This window comes from Oryctolagus cuniculus, chromosome 1 (assembly GCF_964237555.1).
Source record: "Oryctolagus cuniculus chromosome 1, mOryCun1.1, whole genome shotgun sequence".
In the NCBI taxonomy this organism is placed as follows: domain Eukaryota; kingdom Metazoa; phylum Chordata; class Mammalia; order Lagomorpha; family Leporidae; genus Oryctolagus; species Oryctolagus cuniculus.
Window position 1 is genome coordinate 225,931,956 of NC_091432.1, and position 25,017 is coordinate 225,956,972.

Below are 25,017 nucleotides of genomic sequence, written 5' to 3' on the forward strand. Positions count from 1 at the left end.
GAGGGGATTTGGAGCAGACACCATGAGGACAGCTGTCAGGCAAGTGTTTCTCAAAGTGTTGTGTCTGGATCTGCAGCACCAGGATCACCTGGAGACGTGGTGGCAATGCAAATGGAGCAGACTCCTGCGGGGGTGGGGTGGGGGCAGTGCTCAGCCATCTGGGGCCTTAAACCTTCCAGGTTTTCCCAATGCCTGCTCGGGGCACCCACCTATCACCTGGGCGGCCCCGCCTCTTCTGCCCCGATTCTAAGTTTCTACACGCAGTGGATCTGCCCACACAATCTCACAGCCTGTGCTGGTCTTAGTAGGAAGTCGTTACCAGTAGAAGGGGTCTGGGATGGTCTTGCTGACTCAAACCAGGAGCTGGTACCCAGCCGTGCCTCCCCCACTGCCAGGTTGGCCCAACTGGCTGTTCTGAAAGGGCTGTGGTTCAGCCCTCGACTCTAGCCTGGATGACTGTGGCCTGAGACCCTGGCCCAGAAGGAAACCGAGTTACAATCCGTCCCTACAGACCTAATTTGAGCTGCTGGCCCTGCCCTGACCCCTCACCCCTCCCCAGCCCCACATCCTCCTGCTGTCCTGCCTTTGTCCCCTTCCTCCCAGCCAAGCACACCCAAGGCCACCCTCCCTAGGTACCACCACTTAGGAATCAGCAGAAATACTGCACTCAGACCCTGGCGATAGGCACTACCCTGGGCCCCACATTTAACACAGTTCTGCCCCAGCCCCACGCAGGCAGCCCCCTTCCAGAGGGGCAAGGGGTGCCTTGGGTGGAGGAGACATGGCCCACACACCTCCCTCTCTGGACACCTGCTCTGGGCCCCAGCAAATGGTGCTTCTGGGGACTCCCCCTAAACTGAGGAATGGCCAAGGGGAACCAGCTGGGGAGGGGGTGTGGTGTGGACAGAGCCTGGGTGTGAGAACTGGGGCAGCTCATGCCCAGCCTCCTCTACAGTGGTGCGAGAAGTCACGAGTGGGAGAGGAGGGGTCGGCTGGACTGCTTGCGGAGAGAAGAAGGGGCATAATTTACACTCACTGTTGGGCCCCACAGGTGGTAGGAGCAGGCCTGCCTGTGAACTTGTGCAGGTTAAACCAGGTAACACCTATCAGAGCTCAGTAGCTACTTGTGGGGAGGTGTGCACGCCCCTACGATCTGCTTTGCTCCCTCCTGTGACCTCACGGCCAACCTGCAAGGCAGGCACTGTTAACCCTGTGGTACAGAAGAGGAAACCAGGACTGAGCGGACACCGCCAGGAGCTGGACCCACGTCTACTTGGCGCGGACGCCGGCGCTCCTCCCCTGCACGTGGCTATGAAGTCCTGGCTTGATCACCTGCGGCTACACGGAACTCACTACTCTTTTGAGTCAGCTTTTTTCTTTTCCTTTCATTGAGCCCCTGCGGATTTCAGTTAGGGCTCCTTGCTCTGCCCACTGGCACCTGCTGAGAGTTTATCCCCTCCCTTGCATAGTGAGGTTCTGAGATAAAAACGGCCATGCTACGCCGTTCACCTCCACCTCCCACCTCCCACCTCCACCCCTTCCTCCCGGCCCAGGATCCTCAGCCCCACTTCCTAACGTGGCTTCCGAGGTCAGGCTCCATTCGTTCACCCCTAAGCGTCCACGGAGGCCACAGCGTGCAGACACGCCACCTCCGCTCGACTTGGTGCACGGGTCACCATCCCCACCCCAGGTAATCCGCTCTCCAGCAGAGCTTGTGGGATGCCGCGTGTCTGAGCCTCGGGTTCCTCGCCCGGGAGATGGGGTTGGTGACTCACAGCCTGCCTGCTTTGCGTGGTTGAGTGTCATTTAGGATAATCAGTTTCAAATGATGAGAAATAGCGGAGCTCGGGCACAGGTGTGTGGGTGAAGATGGCAACGAGGAGGAAGAGCGGAGGAGCCGGCAGGGGAAGCCCGACAAGGCAGGGCTTCCAGGGAAACCCTCTCCACCTGCCCCACGGCTTTGCTGCCTCTGTCTGCCCTGCCAGGCAAGGGCACAAGTGATGACCAAGGCCAAGGGCCTCGTAAGGGCACTGAGGCCCCTGCACAGCTGCAAAAGCCTCAAAGCAAGAGAAGACCCGAAAGACAGGGTGTCTGTGTGCCCAGCGACCGAGCTGGCAAGCCGGGCTGCATTCGGTACACACTGCTGTGGCATAAATATGCTGGGAACAGAGTTAAAGAAAGTGCCAGGGGACTGGCGGTGTGGTGCAGTGGGTTAAGCCGAGGCCCATGACGCTGGCATGCCATATGTGTTCCAGTTCGAGTCCCGGCTGCTCCCCTTCTGACCCAGCTCCCTGCTAAAGCACCTGGGAAAGCAGCAGAAGATGTCCCAAGTGCTTGGGCCCCTGCACCCACGTGGGAGACCCGGAAGAAGCTCCTGGCCTCAGCCTGGCCCAGCCCAGATTGTTGCAGTCATTTGGGCAGTGAGCCAGCAGATGGAAGATTCATTCTCATTCTCTCTCTCTCTCTCTCTCTCCCACTTTCAAATAAACAATTATTTAAAAAGTGTCAGAAAGAGGAACAGAGTCAGGATGAACCCAGACTTTCCGGCCCTGGCTCACCCCAGGTCACCACACAGCCATGCAAGTAGCTTACGTGGGCCGTGTGTGGTCTGCTATGTGGACCACCGCTCTGCTCTAGGCCTCACCCCCACCATGGGCCCCTGGCCCACGTACCTGCCACCCATCAGAGACGCCGGGAGGTCTCACAGCCCTTCCTCATGGCCCCCAAAGCTGGGGCTCCCTACCCAGTTGCCACCCTGGGCCCCTTCCTCAGTCTCTCCTTCATTGCCACACCCCGTCCATCTGTCCTAATTCGTGCCACGCCCACCACTGCCACCCAAGCCCCATGACCACCCACACTCCCAACTCAGAACCCCTTGTGTCCAGCTTTGCCTCGCTCTGATGCGGCTTTCACTCTGCAGTCAGAGCACTTGTTTTAAAACACAAACCGCAATGTGGTTTACAACGTTCCCATTGCTTTTAGGATGAAAAGCGAAATGCCATCCTGCCCCATGAGGCCCCGTGGCGCCTGGGCTCGGCTGCTGACACTTCCTCCTTAGTTGCTGTGATCCTGCCTTCCCTGGATTTATTTTTTTCCTGTAAAATGGCTGAACAAGTGCGTATAGAATGCACAACATGCGTTTGAAGAATAATTCTAATACCTATGTAGCCACGGCCCAGGTTCAAAAATAGGACAGAAGGTGGGTGTTTGGATCAGCGGTTAAGGCACCTGTTGGTAGAGAGAGAGCGCTCCAGGCTGCTGGCTCACTCCCTCGTTGCCCACAATGACTGAGGCTGGGCCAGGCCAAAGCCAGGAGCTGGGAACTCAACCCCAGGTCTCACACAGGTGTGGCAGGGATACGACCTCTCGAGCCGTCACCTCTCCAGGTGCACGTCAGCAGGAAGCTGGAATTGGAAGCAGAGCCAGGACTTCTACCAATGCGCTCTGCTACAGGAGGTGGGCATCCCAGCGGGGGTCGGGGGTCTACTCCACCAGGCCAAATGCCTGCCCCTTGGGACTTCCGTCATGGCTCCACGCCAGCATCCACGCCCGGAGCTACAGCCGTGCATTTTCATCGACACACTGTATGCAAGCCATAAATACAGCACAGCCTCCTGCCCTCCTGGAGGAGGGTGCTGGGTGGTTTCCAGCTCAGAGCTTTTATGAATGACACAGCTGCGAATGTTCCGGAGTTCTCTCGGTGCTTTGAGAGCCCCACGCTCTTCCCGACTTGCAACCCTCGCCGGTGCTTGTGCCTCTGCTCAGGCCTCTCTGCCCTGGCCTGCACCCTCTCCTGCCTGGGCCCCTCGCAGGTGCTCCTCCTGCATCCCCCATCATCCCTGACTCAGCTCCTTGCACAGGGCCCTCAACACACAGCCATGCATCCGTGATGCCTTCATTGATTCGTGTTAGCAGCTCCGCAGGGCTGGCCTCCAGGGCTGCAGAGGCAGGAAATGTTCTGGGCGTGCCCAGGGAAGCCGGCTCCGCAGCCAGGCACTGAGCGCTGCCGCCGTGCGTCCCAGCAGAGGCCGGCGCCTGGGGGGGGGTGATGAGCTGGGGGGCGGCGCCCACTACTCTGACCTGCTCAGTGCCACCCTCTCCCACGCCCCTCACATTAGCCCCCGTGAGGAGCCATTCCTAGGGGCTCTTCACGCAGCGGAAAGTGGAGGGCGAAATGGAAATTGCATATAAAGGGTGGGAAAGGAAGCAGCTGGAGAATATTGCCGACCGTGCGGTGTGATAGCCAAGGGCTTCCCAGTGCCGGCAGAAAGGGGCTTTAATTTTGATCTTTCATTATTTTTAATCTGGCAGATAATTAGAGGGAGATCAAATCCATCCCCCACAGCTAAAGATTAACCTGTCACGGCTGCAGCTCCCTTCCACCTGTCTCTGCACATTCTTCTCCTTTTACACACACACACACACACACACACACACTCCAAACCTCCCGGTTACATATATTGTTCAATTTATTTCAATACATTTGAGTCTGACGCTTCCCATGGCAAATACTCTCTTAGGAACGAGCAATATTTTCCCTCCCTTCAAATTAAGAACTTCTGATTGCTTTGCAGATTTAAAAACATCTGAGGGAAAACTCCCTTTTATGGATGAAAAAAACCACAGGGCAGAATGAGAGGCTGCAATAATCCCACATTATTATTTTTTATGAGAAAATAATAAGAAATGGGCAGTAGGCAATTGGCGTCTGTCTTCTGCACCTCACAATGCCCCTCTGAGAGCACAGCTGGGGTCCTGGTCCGCCATGGCGCCTCCCCAACCCTACCTCACCCCTTCACCCACTTTCCTGCCTCTGCCCTTCCTCTCCCAAGCTCAGGTACGGTCCCTCACCGACCCCAGCACACGCAAATGGAAGGCACACCCACCTCCTCTGTCTCAGCCACTCCAGCCAGGCCCACTAGTGAGGTTGCATCATAAGAAACTGCCATTCTTGTGTTCCCTCCAAACTGTCTATTTTTTTGACAGGCAGAGTGGGTAGTGAGAGAGAGAGAGAGAAAGGTCTTCCTTTGCCGTTGGTTCGCGCCCCCACAATGGCCGGCGCACCATGCTGATCCGAAGCCAGGAGCCAGGTGCTTCTCCTGATCTCCCATAGGGTGCAGGGCCCAAGCACTTGGGCCATCCTCCACTGCCTTCCCGGGCCACAGCAGAGAGCTGCACTGGAAGAGGAGCAACCCAGACAGAATCCAGTGCCCCAACCGGGACTAGAATTCGGGGCGCTGGCGCCGCAGGCGGAGGATTAGCCTATTGAGCCGCGGTGTCGGCCCCCAAATTGTCTATTGTCAGCGATTTCACATGGCTTTGACCTACTCGTCGGCTCCCTCCACCAACCCGGGACACACAACCCCACATGAAGAGCTTCCTGCCTGTTATTGTTCTCTCGTCTCAGGCATGGCTCCTGCTGCTATAAGCACCTTGGCCTTCACTCTGGTGTTGAACGTGATCGGAGACAGAGCAGCCACCTAGTTGACCATGGGATTTCCTGTTTCATAACCCCCTAGGCGTGTTCTGTGTTTGACCCTGAGCACCTGCCCCAAAGTCTCCAGTGAGAGAAGAGGTCTGGGGTAGGCATCCACCCACCCAAGGATAAGAACACCTTCCAGGCACCCACTCTTCAGTGTGCCGAATGCTTTCATGTCCATTAACATGCAAGGCAAACCTCACTCCAGTTAGAATGACTATTATCCAAAAATCAAAAAATAACAAATGCTGGAAAGGCTGTGGAGAAGAGAGTATTCTAATAACACTAGTGCAAACTGGTAAAAACACTTGGAGATTTCTTAGAAAACTAAAAACAGATCTACCATACAAGCTAGCCATCCCACTCCTGGGAATATACCCAATGCAAATAAAATCAACATCGGAACCAGGTCCCTGCACGCCCACGCTTACAGAAGCTCAGTTCACAATAGCAAAGATACGGAATCCATCCAGATGTCCGCCGAGTGACAATGCAGAAGGAGGGTGCGTCATTCCGTGATGGACTATTACTCAGTCATCAAACACAATGGAATTCTGACATTTGCAAAATGGATGCGACTGGAAGTCATTATGCTAAAGTGGAATAAGCCAGACCCAGAAAGACAAATACTGCATGTTTTCTCTTATTTGTGGAAGTTAACATATAGAGAGTATAAAAAGTGTGTGGCTGTCATATTGCTTCGTGTAGCGTCTTACATATTACGTCACTGAATCATCCCCTGCACATGACAATATGCTCTGCTTCCCCACGTTACGATCAGGACCATGAAGCCCTTACTTTGTGATATTAACGTCTCTGTCAAGAAGAAAATACAGCATGTATACATATAGGTATGTAAACAATCTCTGCATGTGCAGTGGATGCAGTGAAAGGTTAAAAGGTGCTAAATTTTGGAGCTGGCGCTGTGGTGCAGTAGGCTAAGCTTATCCCCTGTGGGTGCCACTTTGTGTCCCGGCTGCTCCTCTTCCAATCCAGCTCCCTACTATGGCCTGGAAAAGCAGTGGGAGATGGTCCAAGGGCTTGGCCCCTGCGCCCACATGGGAGACCCGGAAGAAGCTCCTGGCTCCAGCTCCAGCCATTGTGGCCATTTGGGGAGTGAACCAGTGGATGGAAGACCTCTCTCTTTCTACCTCTGCCTCTAACTCTGCCTTTCAAATAAATAAATCTTTTTTTTTTTTTTAAAGCCAGCCTGAGCCTCCATGTCCCATCTGTAACCTGCATGACCCCACTACACCTGGCCGTGCACAGGTAGGCTTAGTAGAAATGCGTCTTTATTCCGAGGTGGAACCCAAGCTCGGGCAAGTACAGTGACTCACCTGAGGCCCGCCGGAGCTCCTACCAAACCCTAGGTCTCCAGGGCTCCCAGGCCACACCGTGTCCTTCTTCCCAGGGGCTCCCAGCTCCTGACTGTGGAAGCACGGGATGCTGAAGGCGTGAAAGAATGGGCCCTGCCCCTACCTGGAAGGGCTCTGGGAGGGCCCACGCACAAGTCGGCTCTGCATTTCCCCCACAGTGGTGCCTGCCTGGCCATCTGCTCGTCTCGGTTCCCATCTGCTCTGCGCACAGGCAGCGGGGAGCCGGGGCCTACCTGCCGCGGGGGGCTCAGCCCCTGTCTGATGGCCTCGGAACAATGCTCCCACCGGCCCAGGAGATCCCGCCTCCCCCAGGAGTCTTGGAAACGGTGCCCTCTCACTGGCTCCACCCAGAAGAGCCTTGTACTGGCTCCTTTTGACTTCACACTTAACACACGTGCAAAGGGGAGAGCGTCGTCTGGTTTGCTTCTCGCACATCAAAGAAACGCACTTGTCATTCACCTTCTGTCTGCTCTGACTTGAAAAATGCAGACATCTTTCTTGTTTGCTGACTCCCACCTGGAACCTGGGTTCCAAGGAACCTGGAACCAAGGGGTGGAGAACGCAATATATCTTTTTTTTTTTTTTTTTTGACAGGCAGAGTGGACAGTGAGAGAGAGAGACAGAGAGAAAGGTCTTCATTTACCATTGGTTCACCTTCCAATGGCCGCTGCGCTGGCGCACTGTGCTGATCCGAAGCCAGGAGCCAGGTGCTTCTCCTGGTCTCCCATGTGGGAGCAGGGCCCAAGCACTTGGGCCATCCTCCACTGCCTTCCTGGGCCACAGCAGACAGCTGGACTGGAAGAGGGGCAGCGGGATAGAATCCGGCGCCCCAACCGGGACTAGAACCCGGGGTGTCAGCGTCGCAGGCAGAGGATTAGCCTAGTGAGCCACGGGCTGCGACGTCTCAACCTTGCCCAAGTCATTCCAGCTTCCCTAGTATCCAATGATAATAGGACAGTTTGGTTCTTGGTCTTTGGAAAATAGGATGAAACTGCCAGCCTTTCTTCCAGGAAAAATACACACACACATGCACACTTGGGTTTCTGGGCTCCCAGACACCCTTAAAGACTTCACACACCTGTACCTTCCTCCCCACCAATCCACTCGTGCACCTGTCTCTCCAGCCCACTGGAACCCTCCAAGGTCTCCCCGACTTGAACCTTGTGCCTGTTTTCCTCCACCAGGGACAACCTTCCTCTCTCTTCTGTTTCACATCCTACTCAGCCTCTAGGCTTCAGCTCCAGAGCCAGCTCCTTATCAGCTCTCCCATGAGGAATAGGCTCCCCCTGCTCTGTCTTCCCTGGGAAATTCACCTTTCTGATTGTGGTCGTTAGCACTTTCTACATTTACGTGTGGGTCTTGCTTCTCCTACTGGCTTGTGAGCTAATTTCCTTCTGTAATCTTTCTCCTGGCTCACAGTAAGTGCTCAATAAACACTCAAAATGAATGGATATGGTTTCTTCAATCCCTGCATGGTACAAATGAGATGCAAATGAATATGCAAATAGATGAGATGTCCATGAATACACAAATAGTCACTTCTCAGACTTCTTATTTCTGTAAAATCTTCAAAGGCACTTGGGGTCGGCGTGTGCTGGTCTGTAGGACCTGGCCGTTGAGGAGCTCTTAGGAATCAGCTGAACCCCAGAATTTCAGCTGCAGGTCGGCTGTGTTTACGTGGGTGGGCTATTCGGCAGGACAGTCAGATGATTCTTGGAAGAGTCTGTTCAAGTTCTAGACTCGCGTCTGCACAGGCAGGGTCCCTCCTCTTAGTGGCCGAGGGGGCTGCAGCCTGAGGGGCCGAGGTCTGGGTTTGGAGGACTCCTGATTAATGTGACAAAGCGCATCCCCTGGTCCTATTTCAAGGCCCAGCCAGGGAACTGAGCCCCCGGGAGAGTCCTAGTTCTCTGCTCTTAGAATGCTTCTCCTGTATCCAGGGTTCTACAAAGAATCCCCCCGCCCCTGGGCACTCGTGTGCCGGTTCTGAGCACGGCACAGGCTGCCCGAGATGAGAGCCAAGTAAGAGGCAGAGCCTGAGCTCCTGGTGAAACAAACATCTCCAGATCAGGTGCGAAGCTCTCAGGCGGGCGGGCTCTTCCCTTTAGAATAAAGGCACTTGGTTGCTATGGCGACAGGTGGTAAACAAAGAGGGAAGAGGATTATGAACTAGAGAGAGAGGGGGGCTTCTGGGCTTCGTGTGAGTCCGGCTGCAGACACACATCTGTGGGTAGGAGGCCACAGCTGACAAGCTGGCTCACAGGCTGGGCGTGGCCTATGATATCAAGGGGACACGCACCCCGATTTCCCGGGCCTGGCTACCTTCACTTACATTACCCTGGGACCCCCAAGAGTTATGATCCCCTAGGGAAGGAGCCCTGTTCCCAGGAACATCTACACCAGGGAAAAAGAACCCAATACTTGGAAAACGGCCCCCTCCACGGGGTAAACCGACCTTCCAAACAGTAATCAATTGGTGGGGAAATCAGCTCGTTTTAGAAGCGGTCAGGGAATGTTGTTCACTCACCTCCACTTCAGGCAGAGAACAAGAACTGAGGCTGCCCATACACCCCGAGACAGGAGGATGATTCCTGTTGCCTCTCCTTGCGTTTTCCTTCTCACACAAAGTGATGCTTTGAGTGTCCAGATGGAGAGACCGATGCAGCGACGTGGCGAAAAGGAGAGAGCCTGGGCCAGTTTGCACCCTACCTCGGCTGGGCATTGTGACTTGGAGCGGGACACGTGCCCTCCTGTTTCCTCACCTGTGATGCTGGGGGCCAAACCACGGTGCACACAACACTGTCGCCTCCGGAGCTGGGGAGTGACCGGTCACCGGCACCCAACCTTGGCAGGAAGGCCGCTGGGCCAGTCGGCAGCCCTAAGGGCCAGCGTGTGTCCAAGGCGCGCAGATTTCAGGCAGCTATCTTGCACATCATCGTCATGACAACCCAGCCAAGGAGGTACCTTGATGCCCACTTTACAGACAAGATCCGAGGACAGAGCAGCTTGGCCGAGCCCACTGTGCAAAGCTCAGAATGTAAGGGTTTCGCCCCAGAGCTGCCTGACGCTGAGCCCAGTGCCCCACCAGGACACACGCTGCTGCTCTGTCAGGGAGGCTTGGAAGGGAGCTGACTGGCTCCTAAGATCTGATCTGTGCCCTATCGACAAAACGAGGGGGTTGACTTAACTCCTGGGTTCTAGGAACTTCTTGTAACAGAAAAGACCTCTTCCTCGCCAGTGAACTCTACCAAGTGCCAACGTATAAAACAGACCATTGCAGCCCCTCCCTGGCTTCCACCCAAATGTCCACCCACTGATGAACGGACACTGAAATGTCTGTACAACGAGATACTATGACACATTCGACAACACGGGTGAACCTCGAGCACGTTAAGTCAAAGACACCCACCACGCGAGACCGTGTGTCCTACAACTCTGTTTACCTGAAGCATCCAGAATGGGCAAACCTGCAGGCAGGGAGCCCATGGGTGGCGGCTGGGCCAGGGGAGGGAGGAGTGGGAGCGACCGTTTTCTGGGTGTGGGTTTTCCTTCTGAAGCCATGAAGCATTTGGAGCTGAAGGGGACTGAAGGGCCACTGCACTCAATGCCACTGACGTGTGCACATTTAAATGGCTGATTTTCTTGTATGTCAATTTTACCTCCATAAAGATGATGTTTCCGGAAACCTATCCCATCAGCCTCTCCCTTCCCATGTCCGTACAGTGCTCTACGACACCCTGCATGAAGATCAATAGTCACTAGACACTGTGAAATGTCACCATGGTCAAAATCATTCTCAAATGATAGCTGTTTACCGCCTTCCGGGGCCAAAGGTGCATTATCTAACCCGCCAACTTAGTACAAATATAACCTTCTACTGGGGGTAACCAGCTCCAAGGCGGATTCTAGCCTATAGCACTCTCACAGCTTCAGTTACAGAATATGTCATTGGCTTCAAATTCAAAACTCTACCAGGAAAGAGACTAATATTGTTGAGTGGGGAGCTAACAGTTGTTAAGTGCCCACCATATCACTTTTTCTCATTTTTCGTTTAAATGTTATACCCATTTTATAGACAAGGATACTGAGGCTCAAAATAGCTATATGACATTCCCAAGGTCAGGATTTTGAATCTCGGCGGTGTAAGTTCAAGGAGACGATGCCCAGCTGGATAATGGTAGGGTCTAGCTCCTCCCTCCATGTGGAAGTCCTATGGCCTGAGGATGGTATTCAGCCCCACCAACACCGGCCCCAGGCCTCAAGGCCCAGGGATGTGTCAAGACACGGGATGCATGGACACGCGTGTGCAGGGTCCCTTCTAGGGTCCCCTCTGCACCCTCCCAGAGCAGTCTGGGGAGCTGAGGGGTGCTGGCCGTCTCATTTCTCCTCCAGTGTGTGTGTGTGTGGGAAAGGTGGAGACCTGCCTCAACAGCCTTGCTGACAAACTGGCCCCAGCAAGGACCTAACGAGGGGCCCTTCAGACCCTCTTGGGCGAAAGCCTCGCAGAGGGAGAGCGGGATCCTGCGTTTGAAAAGGTTTAGCTCAGATTCTGCGCAAACACGAGCAACCCGACCTCCAAAGGGAACTGCCAGCCTGGACGTCTTGGCTCCATCACTCTACCCGGTTGCAGCCACACGGACTTGGAATGGACAAACAAACAAACAAACAAAAACCCACTGTGCATTTTCTGTGCACGTCACTCAAGTGCGGTGCCAAGTTATTTCTACTCCATGGAGTTGACGACGATTTCAACCTTTTCCTCTGCAGGGAGAAGTTATTGTGATGATGATAATCACCCCTTACGTATAAATACACTTTACAGATTACAAAGTGTCTCGTGCATAATCATCACCGCTGGGTTTAAAAGGAGAAAGAAAAAAACGTGAAACGAAGGGAAAATATCAGTAAGTGGCATTTAGCTATCAACATACAGACTTACATTGTAGGGGGAAAAAAAGGCGGGGAGATGAAAGGGTTTTTATATTAGAATTGAAGTCAGGTTCTTCAAGTTCTAACTGTTTCTGGTTATCAATAAAAAAAAGTCAATGCTTTTTAAATTAAAAATGAGGGGCTGCTACTTATGACTTGATAAGTTGTAAAATGCCTTTTCTACCCTCCCCAATCAATGCTCCTGAGCCCCACTGCTATTAAATTTTAGATCAGCAACTCATATGGATTATCTGGGTCTATGAGGAGCAAAACACAGAGCAAGAAGAAGATGGGGAATTTTGTTGCAACGCCATTTATAAATGTGAAAAGGCAGTGAGAGCCTTCCAGCTCTTCATGTGTTGGCAGCAGATGGTAAGGCAGCTCAAGCCACAATACGGCTTTTGAACTTCTTGTCTCTACTGAAAGAATCAGAGTGCCAGTAGGTCAAGGTCAAGCTCAAAAACCTGTGCCCATTGTCTCATATTGGCACAGCCACTGAAGTCTCCCCACGGTGCCACCCCGTTGCTCAGGGCCTCATCTCTGCTGAGATCAATAACTACTAGAGAATACATGTGCAAGGGATGAGTTTTACTGCAATCAATCTGACAAAATGCAATGATTCTATTGCTTTTCCTTAGGGGTGGCTACAGGGAGGATGTGCATACACACAGGTGGACACATCAAAAACTTCGTGGCAAGTGGAATTGAAAGATCAGCTTGGGGCTGGTGTAATGGGCAGCGGGTTCAGCTGCTGCTTGTGAGGCTGCTTCCAGAACCAGCTGCTCCACTTCTGATCCGGCTCCCTGCTAACGTGCCTGCTAAAGTAGTGCAAGATGGCCCAAGGGCTTGGGTCCCCGCCCAAGGAAGGAGTTTCAGGCTCTTGGCTTCAACCTAGCCGTTGCAGCCATCTGGGGAGTGAACCAGCAGATGGGAATCTCCTTCTTTCTATTTCTCCCCCTCTCTGTCACTCTACCTTTCAAATAAATAAAATAAATCTTTAAAACAAACATAAAAGCTTATTCTGGTGCAAGAAGACTTGAAACCCAAGCATGTGAGAGGTCTTTGAAAAGTTGGTGTAAATGTGTGCTATGAAAAATATTATGCAAGGATTTCAAATCTTTCTGCACCAAAGCACTTTGTCTTTTTATTTCACTTCCTCACAAGCACGTTCTTTGGCCGCCCTGGTGTTTGGGACACTCAGAGGATGGCCCTGACACACTGCCACCTTGTGGGAGGAATGGGTGGAAGTCACACCCCGCAGGACGGTCCCCCCAAGCTCAGGCGGCCAACACAAGCAGCCTGTATGAGGGAACCTCTTGGGACAACCTCAGCAGAGCCAGTGTCACCCAGGCGGACTCAGAACGCGACAAATCCCGGTTCAGGGTCATGCTTCCTGTGGGGCAGGGGCACTCCACCTTGGCCACACAGTGGGACCACCTAGGGGAGCTGAACCGTGACTGCGCCAAGCCCTCCAGCCCAGGCTAATTAAAATCAACAGCTTTGGAAGTGGAGGCCCCAGGACTGGGGGCCTGAAAGCTACCCAGATGGTTCTAATTGGAACCAAGCCCAGTTGGTAAGGGAGGAACCTTAAAGAACAAAACACACAAAATAAACAAACCAAAAGAAGCCCCTCTTGGTTGGGGAAGTCGGCGTTTCTCCCAGTGCTGAACCGCGGCAAATGCATACTTCAATGTCTGGGAATGCTTGGGCTCCTCTGCTACAGGAAGTGCTATGTGAAAAGCCTGTCTTTGATTTCGCTGCCCAAAACACAGGCACAATGATATTTACCCAATTCTCACTTGCTGGAAGCCAGGAATTTGGTAAAAACAAAACACTCAAGTGAAATGTTGACCATTGCTGGCGGTTGTCCCACAGGGAGGCACAAGGCACACCCCCACACACACCTGCACCCCAGAGTCACCCCCCTGGTGGCAAGGAAGAGGGGAGAACTCTAACCTGTACGAAAAAGAGCTGCCAGACATTGAGTACATTGCCTCAATTGCAAATGCTGAAACCAAAATCTTACGTTGCAAGAAAGCAAGGAACGAGAAGAAAATCAAAAGGAAGCAACCCTTACCATGTCCTGTGGCCCGTGTCCTGTGGCACCCTCCTCCTGTATTTTGTCTTGCTCTTCCTGGGATTTCTGGCTTGCAAAGAGGAGCAGGGGGCAGGGGAGAGCCTACCACCTGGGGAGACTGGGTTCTCAGAAGAGCCTTTCCGGCCAGGCTAATCCTCAGCTAGGGATTCACCAGCTGACCCCCATTGGTCAAGCTACTCCTGATTTTGAGTCACGGGTTGCTTGGGGGTTGATATTTATAAACCGAAAAATAGAATTGATTATGTTGCTTAAAATGCAAATCTCCTAAATGTGACTCCTAACAAGGTTCCAAGACTTAACTTACCTGCTCAGGGTATGCAGCTGGTTAGCTGGCGGGGTCGATAGAAAGAGGGGGCATAAAAAACACTCACTGGTTGTCTCTCTTCTTCCTCAGAGGGTCCATGAGGCGCAGCGTGTCTCTGATCACAGCCACCTTCACTTCCTCGTCGACAACGCTGGGGACATTCTCAAACACCCCTGGGGAAAGCTTCAAGGGGGAGGGGTCCGAGTTACGGTGGGGACCCTGGTGCAGCGCCAGCTAGCTCAAGTGCTCGCCCGGGGAAGTTTCGCCTGTGCTCAGCTACAGGAGAGATTAAAGGTTCCCTTTACTGCACTTTTAAACGTCCATGTCCTCTCGTAAGCCCACAAAATACAGAAGAGGGGAAATAGCATGATGTCTTTCAGATTACCAGAACTAGACATGTCCACTGTAGAAAACCTGGAAGTATGGAGAGGGGTTAAGAGCATGAAAAGAAACCAAGTAATCCCCTACTCCCCACCCCCCCCAAAAAAAAACTCAACATTTACTGGATTTCCTTCTAACTTTTAAAATGCACTTTAGAGTGGGGAGGAGAAAAGATATCTCGCCACTATTAGATATACTATTTATCTTAGTGATTCAAGCATGTCGACACGGCTAAATCATATTCATAGAATTTCAATTAGTTCATCTCCTGAGGCTAACTAATTAGTTCATGTCAGAACTGATGGAAAGGCTCCGCTGCCTGAGTTTCAGACCTTAAAGATGGGAAGAACAGCATGCTGGGAAATCACCATAGGTCGGATGGGTCTTATATTAATAGACTGTGCTCAGAGCGCATGCGTGTACGCGCGCACGCACACACGCACACACACACACACACACACACACACACACACAGAGGATCTGACTTAAGCAGAACTTTGCTGTGGAACGTGGCTACGCAGGGTCTTGCTTAGCCAAGGGGGCGGCAGGAGAGGAGGGCGGGGCGGGGCGGGGTAGCGCCGCCCACGGGAGGCTCACGGCTCTCACCTCTTGCTCGTGCTCAATTCTCATGCTGGGGTTGGCGTTGACTTCCAGGAGCACGGGCTTCAAGTTTTTCATCAGGAGGATGTCGAAGCCTAGAATCTGGCGGGATGAACATAACTCAGAATTACTCCCCCCAACCCCCGCCCCCCAGCCACAGTTTCCTTTCAGGAACTGCATAGGGCCCTTAGGGTCACGAAGTGAAAAACACGCTCAAACTCGGCCCCCAACCTTGGCCTTGACCCGGCCTTTTTTCGTTTGTTTGTCCGCAGCCCCTGCTCCTCCGGGTGCGCTTGTCAGACCTAACGGGCGGCAGACGCTCTTCCAGGAGCCTGGGCAATGGGCTGCGTCCCCACCGTGCATTCCAGCACCATCTGTGCAGGGGCTCTACAAGAGGCGGGCCTCTTTCTTCTGACGGTGTTAGGGATCAGCAGTCGTCCGTCAGTTCCCCCCTCTGCCTCCTCTGTCAAGCTGCTTTGGTGCCCAGGTCCCTGGACACTTAGGGCTGACTCGCTTAATCTGGAGAACACACCAGCGTCACATAAGGGAACCCTTTCAAAGCCACAGCATCCCCAACCCCGCGTCACAGGCTCAAGCAAATGGATTTGGAAAAGGAAAAAAAAAAAAAAAAAAAAAAACCACCACATCCTGCAGGTGATTCTGCTACACTCTACTGGTTAAGGAGAAGGAAGGATTTATTAGACACCCAGGAGGCACCAGTTATCGCACAACTCTTCACAAGCGGATGGAACCATCGTGACGGCGGCTTGCAAGGAGGAGTGGTGCTCTCCATCATGCAGAAATGGAGTTGCCGAGGCCAGTGGATTGCCCCAAGACTACCCAGCTAGATTTCGTACCCACGCAGGACTGACCACAACGCGTGTGTGATCGGAGGCGAGATCACGCAGGGACCCTTGTTCAAAGAGCATGAACAGATGCTTGACGTGGACAGCACGCTGTGAAACCAGGCACGCAGCCCTTCTGAGCGCAGGTCCCGCACCTGTGTCCTGGCCCTGCACCCCCGAGCCGGCTCACTGCGGCACCAGTTGTTGCACGCCTGTCCTTGACCCCAGCATGTGCCTGCGTCTTTCAGTTCCTTCCAGGCCCTGGGACGGGGAAGGGACAGCCCCTCGTGTGTACCCCGGTCTCTGCCTGAAACACCTTCACCTGGGTAATTCTTCCTCCTCCTTGAGCTGGCTGCTCCTAATTAGATTCAGGCTCGGGCTCCGAGGACTTCAGATTCTCGGAAGGACTCTCATTATCTTTAGAGAAGTGATAACGTGGAAAGTGGCTGACACAATTGACAGAACCCCAAAGTCTCCAAAAATAACGTGGAGAATAAAAGGAGGGGGAAAAAAAGATAAAGAGTTTGAAGACTCCTCTCGTCTGTGGGCTTCAGCAGAAAAGTCGGGGGAAGTCACTGGCTTGTCCGTAGTAGACGCATTAGTTAGGTGATCATTATTCAACCGGAGCTCTGTCCTTACTAATGATATCGGGGCCCTGGACGGCCATTGCAGGGGACGATTCGAGATGAGGTTATTTTTCAAGAAGAGCAGTAAGGATGGAAAGTTGAGCAAAGTCACCCTCACTCTATTTTTCTTCCCGTGGTCGTGAAAAGAAAGGGCTGGGAAGTCGGCCGAAAATGTGACATGCGTTACAGATCTGCTGAATAATAGATGACAAGGGGAGGTGAGCGATGAGCCCTGCGGGATGCAGTGACATCACCGGCCTCACCTGGGACCTCGCCTGGGCTGTGTGATGGCGCTGAGGCCGCAGCCCTAACCTTTACCAGCCTCGCTCGCTGCCTCTTTCTTTGGGCCACAGCTCCGAAGTTTGCGCTGGAACTCTCTCAGCCTGGTGGCCTCCGCGCCACAGATCCCTGCCCTACAAATCCCTCCATGGCCCAGAATCTGCCACACTCCAGCTTTCTGTCCAACACTCATGACTGCAGCGTATCTCGGGCTCAAGGTGTGCAGCACTTGTAATGGCTGTAGGATGCTTGGCTGTTCTCTGCCTGTTTTACACTCCTGCCTGGCAGGGGTGCTCACATACTGATTGGGCACCTACTGAATACCAGGCACCGTTCTAGCCACTCGGGATACAGTGGTGAGCACCATAAAGCTCCTGCCCCTTTGGAGCTCCCATATAGAGGGCAAGAGACCGAGAGCAAGTTAATTAGAGCAAGGTAAGAATGCAGAGTGTGACCCCGTGAGTGGGAAGAGGGCTTGGTGATCCAGGTAGGATGGCTAGGGAAGGGCTTTCAACCAGGGTGGCCTTTGCCATTCCAGTGTCTCCTGGCTAGCATAGTTTCTGGTGACAGCCTTGCCGTTATTCTTTGTTCTTCTAAACATAATGCATCTTTTCTCTCTGGCAGCTTTGTGTGTGTGTGTAATGTGTGCATGTGTGGTGAGTACCCTACTTGGAGCTTTTTTTTTTTTTTTAGCTTCTTGTATAGTGGTTTTTGATCATTTTTATCAAATTTGGAAATTTTTGGCCATTATTTCATCAAATATTTTTCTGTACCTTCCTTCTCTGTTCCATGCTGGGACTCCAATTATACATAGGTTAGCCCACCTAGAATTGTATCCTAGTTCACTGAGAAATGGCTCCTTTTTGTCCCCCTGTGACTTTATGCTTTCTGTTGAACTGTGGATTCTACTTGCTATGTCTTCAAGTTCACACTGATGATTTCTTATTCAGTATCTGCTATTAATCCCAACCAGCAAAATTTTCATTGAAGATATTTCCTTTATTTCTGTGGAAGTTCTTCCCTGGGTTCTTTCTAAGAGCTTGCATTCCTCTTTTTAGGAAGCTCAGATTTTCCTACAGATTTATAAAAGCTGCTTTTAACATGCTTTCCCTATGAGTTGCTTCATTTCTAACATTTCTGGGTCTGTTTCCATTGAATGGTTTTCCCTCTGGTATAGGTTAGTTTTTCCTACTTGGTGCAATGTTTAGTGACTTTTATAAATGAGTTGGGTGCTGGACATCGTGATGGTGCAGTGCTGAGTGTCTGGGCCTTGTCTGCCTTTCTAGGTGCTGGGCTTTATTTTAGCAATCAAGCTGTTTGCAGACCTGATGCCTCCGGATCCTGTTGTTGAAGGTTGACTGGGATGGTCCTAGAGTGACCCTCGTCTTGGCGGGAATTCCACCCCACACGTCAAGACAGAGCTTCTTTATGTCTGGATTGAAGGCTCCCAGCGATCACCAAGGACTCTCCCCACCGGCTGTTAAGAGCTTGACCACTGCCCCTGCTCTGTGGGAGCCCTGGAGCTTGTTCAGCTTATTAGTTCCAGGTCGTTCTTTGCAGGGGTTTGCAGATGAACACGCCACACCTGCTCGGCCGTGGGCTCCACAGAGGTCCACAGGGATTTCATGCAGACCCCTGTCCAAAACTCTGCCCCACAACTCGTGGTCACTTTTGCCTTCCCCAACTTTGACCTCCAGCTCCTCAGTTCATTGAGGTCACTGGTCTCCATTAAGGCTCACTCTTCCTGTGCCCACGATCTAGAAATTTCCCCCAGACTCAAGCTGGGGCAACCACAGGACTCGGCTTGCTTTCCCCCTCATCCGTCTCTCAAGGATCACCGTGCTGAGATGCTGCTTCTCAAACACTTATTTTGCATACATTTGCATCTAGATTTCTCATCATCTGGTTCTTTGCAGAAGGAGGCTAAGTTGTTACCCCCGCATGATCAGAAGCAAATGTCTCAGGAGAGGACGTATGGATCGGGGAGGAATGAAGTGAGAGAATAAGTCCTTTCTGAAGGACTGGGGAAGAGGGGGCAGCAGGGAGTGAGCAAGACAGAGAGTGGCAGGGCACGGGGTCAGACAGACAGACAGGGGGAAGTCATGTTGCACCTTGCAGACCATGAGAAGGAGCCAGGATTTTAAGTGCAATGGACAGGTCACTGGAGAGGGCCTGTGTTAGGGTGCAGTGGGTTAAGCCACCACCTGTGACACCGGCATCCCATACTGCAGAGCCAGTTCAAGTCGTGGCTGCTCCACTGCGGACCCAGCTCCCTGCTAATTGGCCTGGGAAAGCAGTTTAAGATGGCTTGAATGCTTGGGTCCTTGCCACCCATGTGAGAGACCAGGATGGAGTTCTGCACTCCTGGCTTCAGCCTGGCCCAGCCCTGGCTGATGCAGCAAGTTGGGGAGTGTCCCGATGGATGGAAGATCTCTTGGCCTGTGTGTGTGTCTCCTTCTTTCTCTGTGATTCCATCTTTCAAAGAAATAAAATCTCTCTCTCTTTTTAAAAAAGTCGTTCGAAGATTTAGGCATGGGAAGTAATTTGATCCAACTTGTGTTTTAAAAGGATCTGTTTGGCTACAGTGAGAGGAAGGCTATTGGCAGCAAGGGTGGAAACCTGGACATCAGTTAAGAGGCCATTGCTGTAGTCCAAGTGCCAGGTGAGGGCTGCTGGGCAGAGGTGGTGACAGCAGCAGAGCTGGTTAGAAGTGGGGTATATTGGAAAGCCTATTTGCAGAACTGCTGATGGATTGGACGTGGGGAGGAGAGGATGAGAAAAATAAGGACGACTCGGGTTTCTGGTCTGAGTAACCGACTGAGTGCCCTTCACTGGAACAGGAAGGACCATTGTGCATTGGTCAGCATTTTGTTGCTGTAATGAAATACCCGAGGCCAGCTGCTTTATAAAGAAAAGAGGTTTATTCTGGCTTATGGTTGTCGAGGTGCAAAACCCAGGGGCCTCATCTGGGCTTCTTGCTGGCAGTCTCAGGTGGCACAGAGCAGCACATGGAGGGAGACAGGGAGCATGCAGGCCTGTGTGTGTCTGGTTTGTCTCCTTCTCCTTATAAAGCCATCAGGATGCAGTAATAGGGGCTCTCCTCTAACGGCCTGGGCTAATGCGGTCACTTTCCAGAGACCCCGCCTGTAAACACTCCAGGCAGATCAAATGTCTACTCTCTTAATCCCACGAATGTGAGACAGGATTAAACTTCCTGCATGAGTTCGTGGGGGAAAACCATGTGCAAACCATAACAGGCAACAGAGAGATTAGGGAAGGAAGTCGAGAATCTGACTCTAGACATGCCAAGTGTTTGATGCCTACCAGCCATGCAAGATTAAGTTGGGCAGTGGGGTTTACCTGTCTAGAGCTTGAGGAGAAGTCAAGTATAGGGGTATAGAGGCTGGTGCTGTGGCATCACAGGTAAGGTTGCCGCCTGCGATGCCAGTATCCCATATGGATGCTGGTTCGAGTCCCGGCTGCTCCACTTGGCCGGATCAGCCAACACAGATGCGAACTCAACAGCAGAACTGGGGAGGCACGTGTGATGTCCAAGAGACAGAATCGGATCAGTTTCATAGGATTTCAAGGGCTCAGGTAGGGTAAAGAAAAGCTGAACTTGGGGCAGGCTAAGAGGTCAAAAATTTCGGGCTCTGTTTTCAAATTACACTCCTTGGGACACTGGTGTTCTGATCTAAACGTGACCATTTCAGGGTGGGCACTGTGGTGAAGCTGACATTTGGGATGTGTGAACCCCCAGGTCAGAGCGCCTGGGATTGAGTACTGCCTCTGCTTCCAATCCTGCACCCTTGGGAGGCAGCAGGTGATGGTTCAAGTGTTGGGTCCTTGCCACCCATGTGAGAGACTCAGATGGAATTCCTGGCTCCTGGCTTCAGCCTGGCCCAGCCCTGAGTTGTGGGCATTTGGGGGCTGAACCAGATGGAAGATCCCTCTCTCCATCTCTCCCCTCTCTCCCCTCCCTCCCCTCCGTCCTCTCTCTCCCTCTCTTCCCTCTCTCCCTCTCTCCCCTCTCTCCTTCTCTCCCTCTCTCCCTCTCTCCCCCTCTCCCTCTCTCCCTCTCTCTCTGTCTCTCTCATTTTGTGTTTCAAATAAAAAATAAGCTTTGAAATATGAATATTACATGATTTCCTTTAACTTCAAGGCTATAAGTTATAGACGGGTTTGGGAGCCACTGTTACAGAAAACAAACAATGTAATGACAGTCATTAAACCTGCCATTTACTAAGTGACCACTATGTGCTAAGTACTGTGATGAGGGGCCCCTGGATTCCCTCTTGTTTGAGCTATCGAGAACTCTGGGAGGTGCACACAAAAAATGACCTCTCTCTGCAGATCAGGAAGTGGAGGCTAAGGAAGGGTAACTTTCCAAGCTCACCTGCTGGAGTTGCTGGAAGGCGTAGCTGGAATAGCTCAGAGCAAAACCCAGCCCTTGACCACTACACTCCTTCCTTGGGGTGTCTGGGATGGAAGGTAGGAGAAGCATCTTAGGATTTAGGAAAGGCATCTCCTCCAGAAACCTGCGGGAAAGAACCACAGGCCAAGGAGAGAACTGACACAGGAAGCTGGAGGAAGATCCAGACCGAGCCATGGAATGTTCTGGAAGCTGAGCCGGAAGCCTTGTCTCTGTGCCTGTGTATTTCTGCCCCATGAAGCGTCAACAGCCAGAAGGACCCTGCTGCTTTGGCCAGGGTCACACCACTGACTGCCCTCAGGAAGGGTGACACGTGGGGACGCGGCCAGGGGGCTGCTGGAGCAATGACAGGGGACAGGCTGGAATGACAGGGCCACCATGTTCCTGGGCAACAGATTACAGGACAGCTGCCCACAGCCTGAGCAGTGCCAGGAGCTGCTCCAGGCCCTCCCAGTTTCCCAAGTAGCTATTGTGGCTTTGATTGAAAAGGGGTCACGGTCACATGTTTAAGAGAAGTGTAATTTCATCGGCTGGAGGTTATGTTCCGGAATGCTGCACACCGGCCAGGCCCTGGCGACAAGTGGGAGGGGCTACAGGGGGAAGAAATCAGTTGTTAAATTTCTGCAGGATGCTATAGCTTGCAGACGCCTCATAATCATTATCTGCATGAACTGGACAAGAACCCTGGGAAGAAAGCAAGGCACAGAGATGTTAAGGGACTCACGCCAGACCACACAGCGAGTCAACAGCAGAACCATAGTGGGTCCCTCAACTTTTGGATTCCAAGTCAGTTCAGGCATTCCACACCCAAGCTACCAAGTGTTCTAACAGCAACCAGAATGGGGAAAGAGAGGACAATGTTTTTTCTGACCATCTCTGTGCAACTGAAATCATGGGGAAATAAGTTGCAAACATCTCGCATTTTATTCCTTGTCAAAGCACTTTCACCGGCAGGTAGGGAAGGGAGTAGGTGATGGACAGAAAAAGAAGTGGAGGCTCAGCATGGTAAACACATTGCCTAAGGCCACACAGCTGCAAAGAGGAAGTCCTTGTCCTTGAGCTTTGCTAAATTCCAGCCCCATGCCCCTGTTCTCACCCCAGGCCTGGAAGCATTTAGTGTGGCCAAGCGGTGGAAACGGCCCCCAGGCTGTGGTTGCGAATGCTGGATATGATCTGTCCAAACCAGTGGCTTCCTCCCTGTCTGTCCCGGATCCACCCAGATGGCTGCCCCATGCAGCCCAAAGACAAGTAGCAAAACAGCCATCCTGGCCCTCCACCCTGCCACTCTGGCCAGGCCAGGGGCCTGTGGCTTGGCTGTGCCTGCCAGGCCCACATCATAGTCCTGGAATAGCTGTCACTGTCAAACAGATGTGACCACAAGGGCCCCCAGGATGGCCCACGGATGTGTCCACGTTGCAACCATCTCCTTTGCCCTTACTTTAAAAAAGTTATTTATTGGAGAGGCAGAGAGACAATGATATGGGGGGAGACACAGAGAGAGAGAGAGAGAGAGAGAGCCCAAGAGAGAGAGCTCCCATCTGCCCGTTCATCTCCCTACCCCAAATGCCTGCTGGCTGGTGCTGTGCTGGTGTCACAGCTGGGAACTGAGAACCACTCAGGTCTCACATGAGGATGGCTGGAGCCTGGACACTGAACCATCACCTGTTGCCTCCCCAGGAATGCAATAGCAGGAAGCTGGTAGCAGGGGCGGAGCTGGGTACTGAACCCAGGTGCTCTGACATGGATGTGGGCACCCTAAGCAGGTCTTAACCACTAGCTCCCATGCTCCTGTCATAACTTCTCAATGCTGCGCCCTTGTTTTCTCTTGTCCTACCTCTAAGTTCTGCTATACTTCTAATGTCTTTTTAAAAAGATACTTCATTCATTTGAAGGGTAGAGAGACAGAAAGAGAGGGAGAGAGAGAGGTCATCCATCCGCTGGTTCACTCCCAAAGGCCACAACAGCCAGGCTGAAGCCAGGAGCCCAGAACTCCACCCCCAGGGCTCCCACATGGGTGGCAGGGGTCCAAGTCCTTGGGCCATTTCCTGCTTACTTCCCAGGCACATTAGCAGGGAGCTGGATAGAAAGCAGAGCAGCCGGGACTCAAACTGGCGCTCCGATACTGGGTGCTGGCATGGCAAGTGGCGGCATAGCTTAGCTGCACCACAACGCTGGCTCTATGTTCAGCCCACAGACCCAAGAGCTGAGCTGGACATCCTGCCTGGGAACCAGGGGCCTGGGGTCTTCATGCCTGAGGACAGACTTTTGGACGATAATCACCCCCTCCCGGGACTGATCACTGCCCAGATGCCCCCACCTCTACCCCAGGCTCCCCTATCCTGGCAAGGCTGCTCACCGGTGCATGGGCCCCAGGGGAGCATCGCCGCATTTGGGGCTGCACTTGGGGTCCAGTCCTCTGCCGCTGTGGGGTGCAGGACGCCCCATCTGTTAGCAGCACAGCATCGCTCCCTCCCCCCTCCCATCACAGACTGGAAGCAACCCCTGTGCTCCTCGCCAGAATGGAGAAATCACCCGAGCACCAGCGGAACAGAGCACGGCGCACAGCCATGGGGGCCTCTGTGGTAGCGCACGTGGTGGCAAAGAAGGTGGCAGAAGCCTGCTTGCTTGCTTTTTTTTTTTTTTAAGAGTTACAGAGAGTGAGAGAGGGAGAAGTCTTCCATCCACTGATTCACTCCCCAAATGGCCGCAATGGCCAGAGCTGGACTGATCCGAAGCCAGGAGCCAGGAGCTTCTTCCGGGTCTCCCATGTGGATGCAGGGGCCCAAGCAGTTGGGCCATCTTCTACTGCTGCTTTCCCAGGCCACAGCAGAGAGCTGGATTGGAAGTGGAGCAACCGGGACTTGAACCTGTGCCCTTATGGGATGCTGGCACTGCAGGCGGCGGCTTTTTCCACTACACCACAGCACCGGCCCCGCCTGCTTGCTTTCCAACACCATCTTTCTAAAGCCTTGTGCAGGACAGGCCAAGGGATTCCTCATGGGTACCCTCTCGCGAGAGGAAAGTGCTTGTTTCAAAGCAAGGGAACGGTCAACACGAACCTCAGAGTAAGGCCACTTATGGGCTGGGTGGGGCGCAGGATGGGGAGAGGTGCACTCAGTGGAGGGCCTGGGGCAGGGCGGGACTGATGGTTTTGTTGCTCTGCCTTGTGGCTTACAAGGATGTCCTGCGTGTCCTTTTTTGCATGTCGACTTTCACAAGATGACCTTAAAGACGCGATGGAGAGGGTCCCAGAGCCACCCTTCTCGGCTTCTCCTGCCACTCTTCTTCCACAGGTGGCAGACCAGCATGTGCCCACTGAGCGCCTGGACCCCACAGCCGCTGGCCCACTGCGCTCTCCTTCCCCAAGTCCTTCCAGCCCACTCTCACAGCTGACAAGCGCCCAGCAGGCCCCTCGTTTGCAAGTCCAGCGGATGGCTTCAGTGCTGGGCTCAGCTGCGTCTCCCCAGCGTCGGACAGGGGTCTGTCCACTTCTCCCAGTGCCCCTGCCCTGGCATCCGGGGACAGGTCCTCTCCCGAGAACCCCATCTCGGTCTCCATGCACTGCTGCTGCTTAGCATCCCCTGTCCACCCCCTGTCAAGTGGTGTCCTTGTCTGAGGCCCTGTCCCGCCCCTGCTGTCTTCAGCATTCATCTCTGTCTCTAGCCCGGACC

The 25,017-nt window shown here is 53.0% G+C and overlaps 1 protein-coding gene across 12 annotated transcripts in view; it reads right to left on the reverse strand.

Moving 5' to 3' along the window:
- The window catches only part of TTLL11 (tubulin tyrosine ligase like 11), a 271,423-nt gene that overhangs the window by 145,983 nt on the left and 100,423 nt on the right, over window positions 1-25,017 (reverse strand). For 11 of the 12 annotated variants that reach the window (XM_051855633.2, XM_051855651.2, XM_051855655.2 and 8 more), the window contains exons 5-6: window positions 15,171-15,266; window positions 14,251-14,366 (exon numbers count right to left, since the gene is read on the reverse strand). In XM_051855633.2, coding sequence (XP_051711593.2) covers window positions 14,251-14,366; window positions 15,171-15,266 — 212 coding nt within the window. Of the gene's footprint in view, window positions 1-8,298; window positions 12,201-14,250; window positions 14,367-15,170; window positions 15,267-25,017 lie in introns of those variants that run through there. The other variant, XM_051855664.2, reaches the window with a different exon arrangement.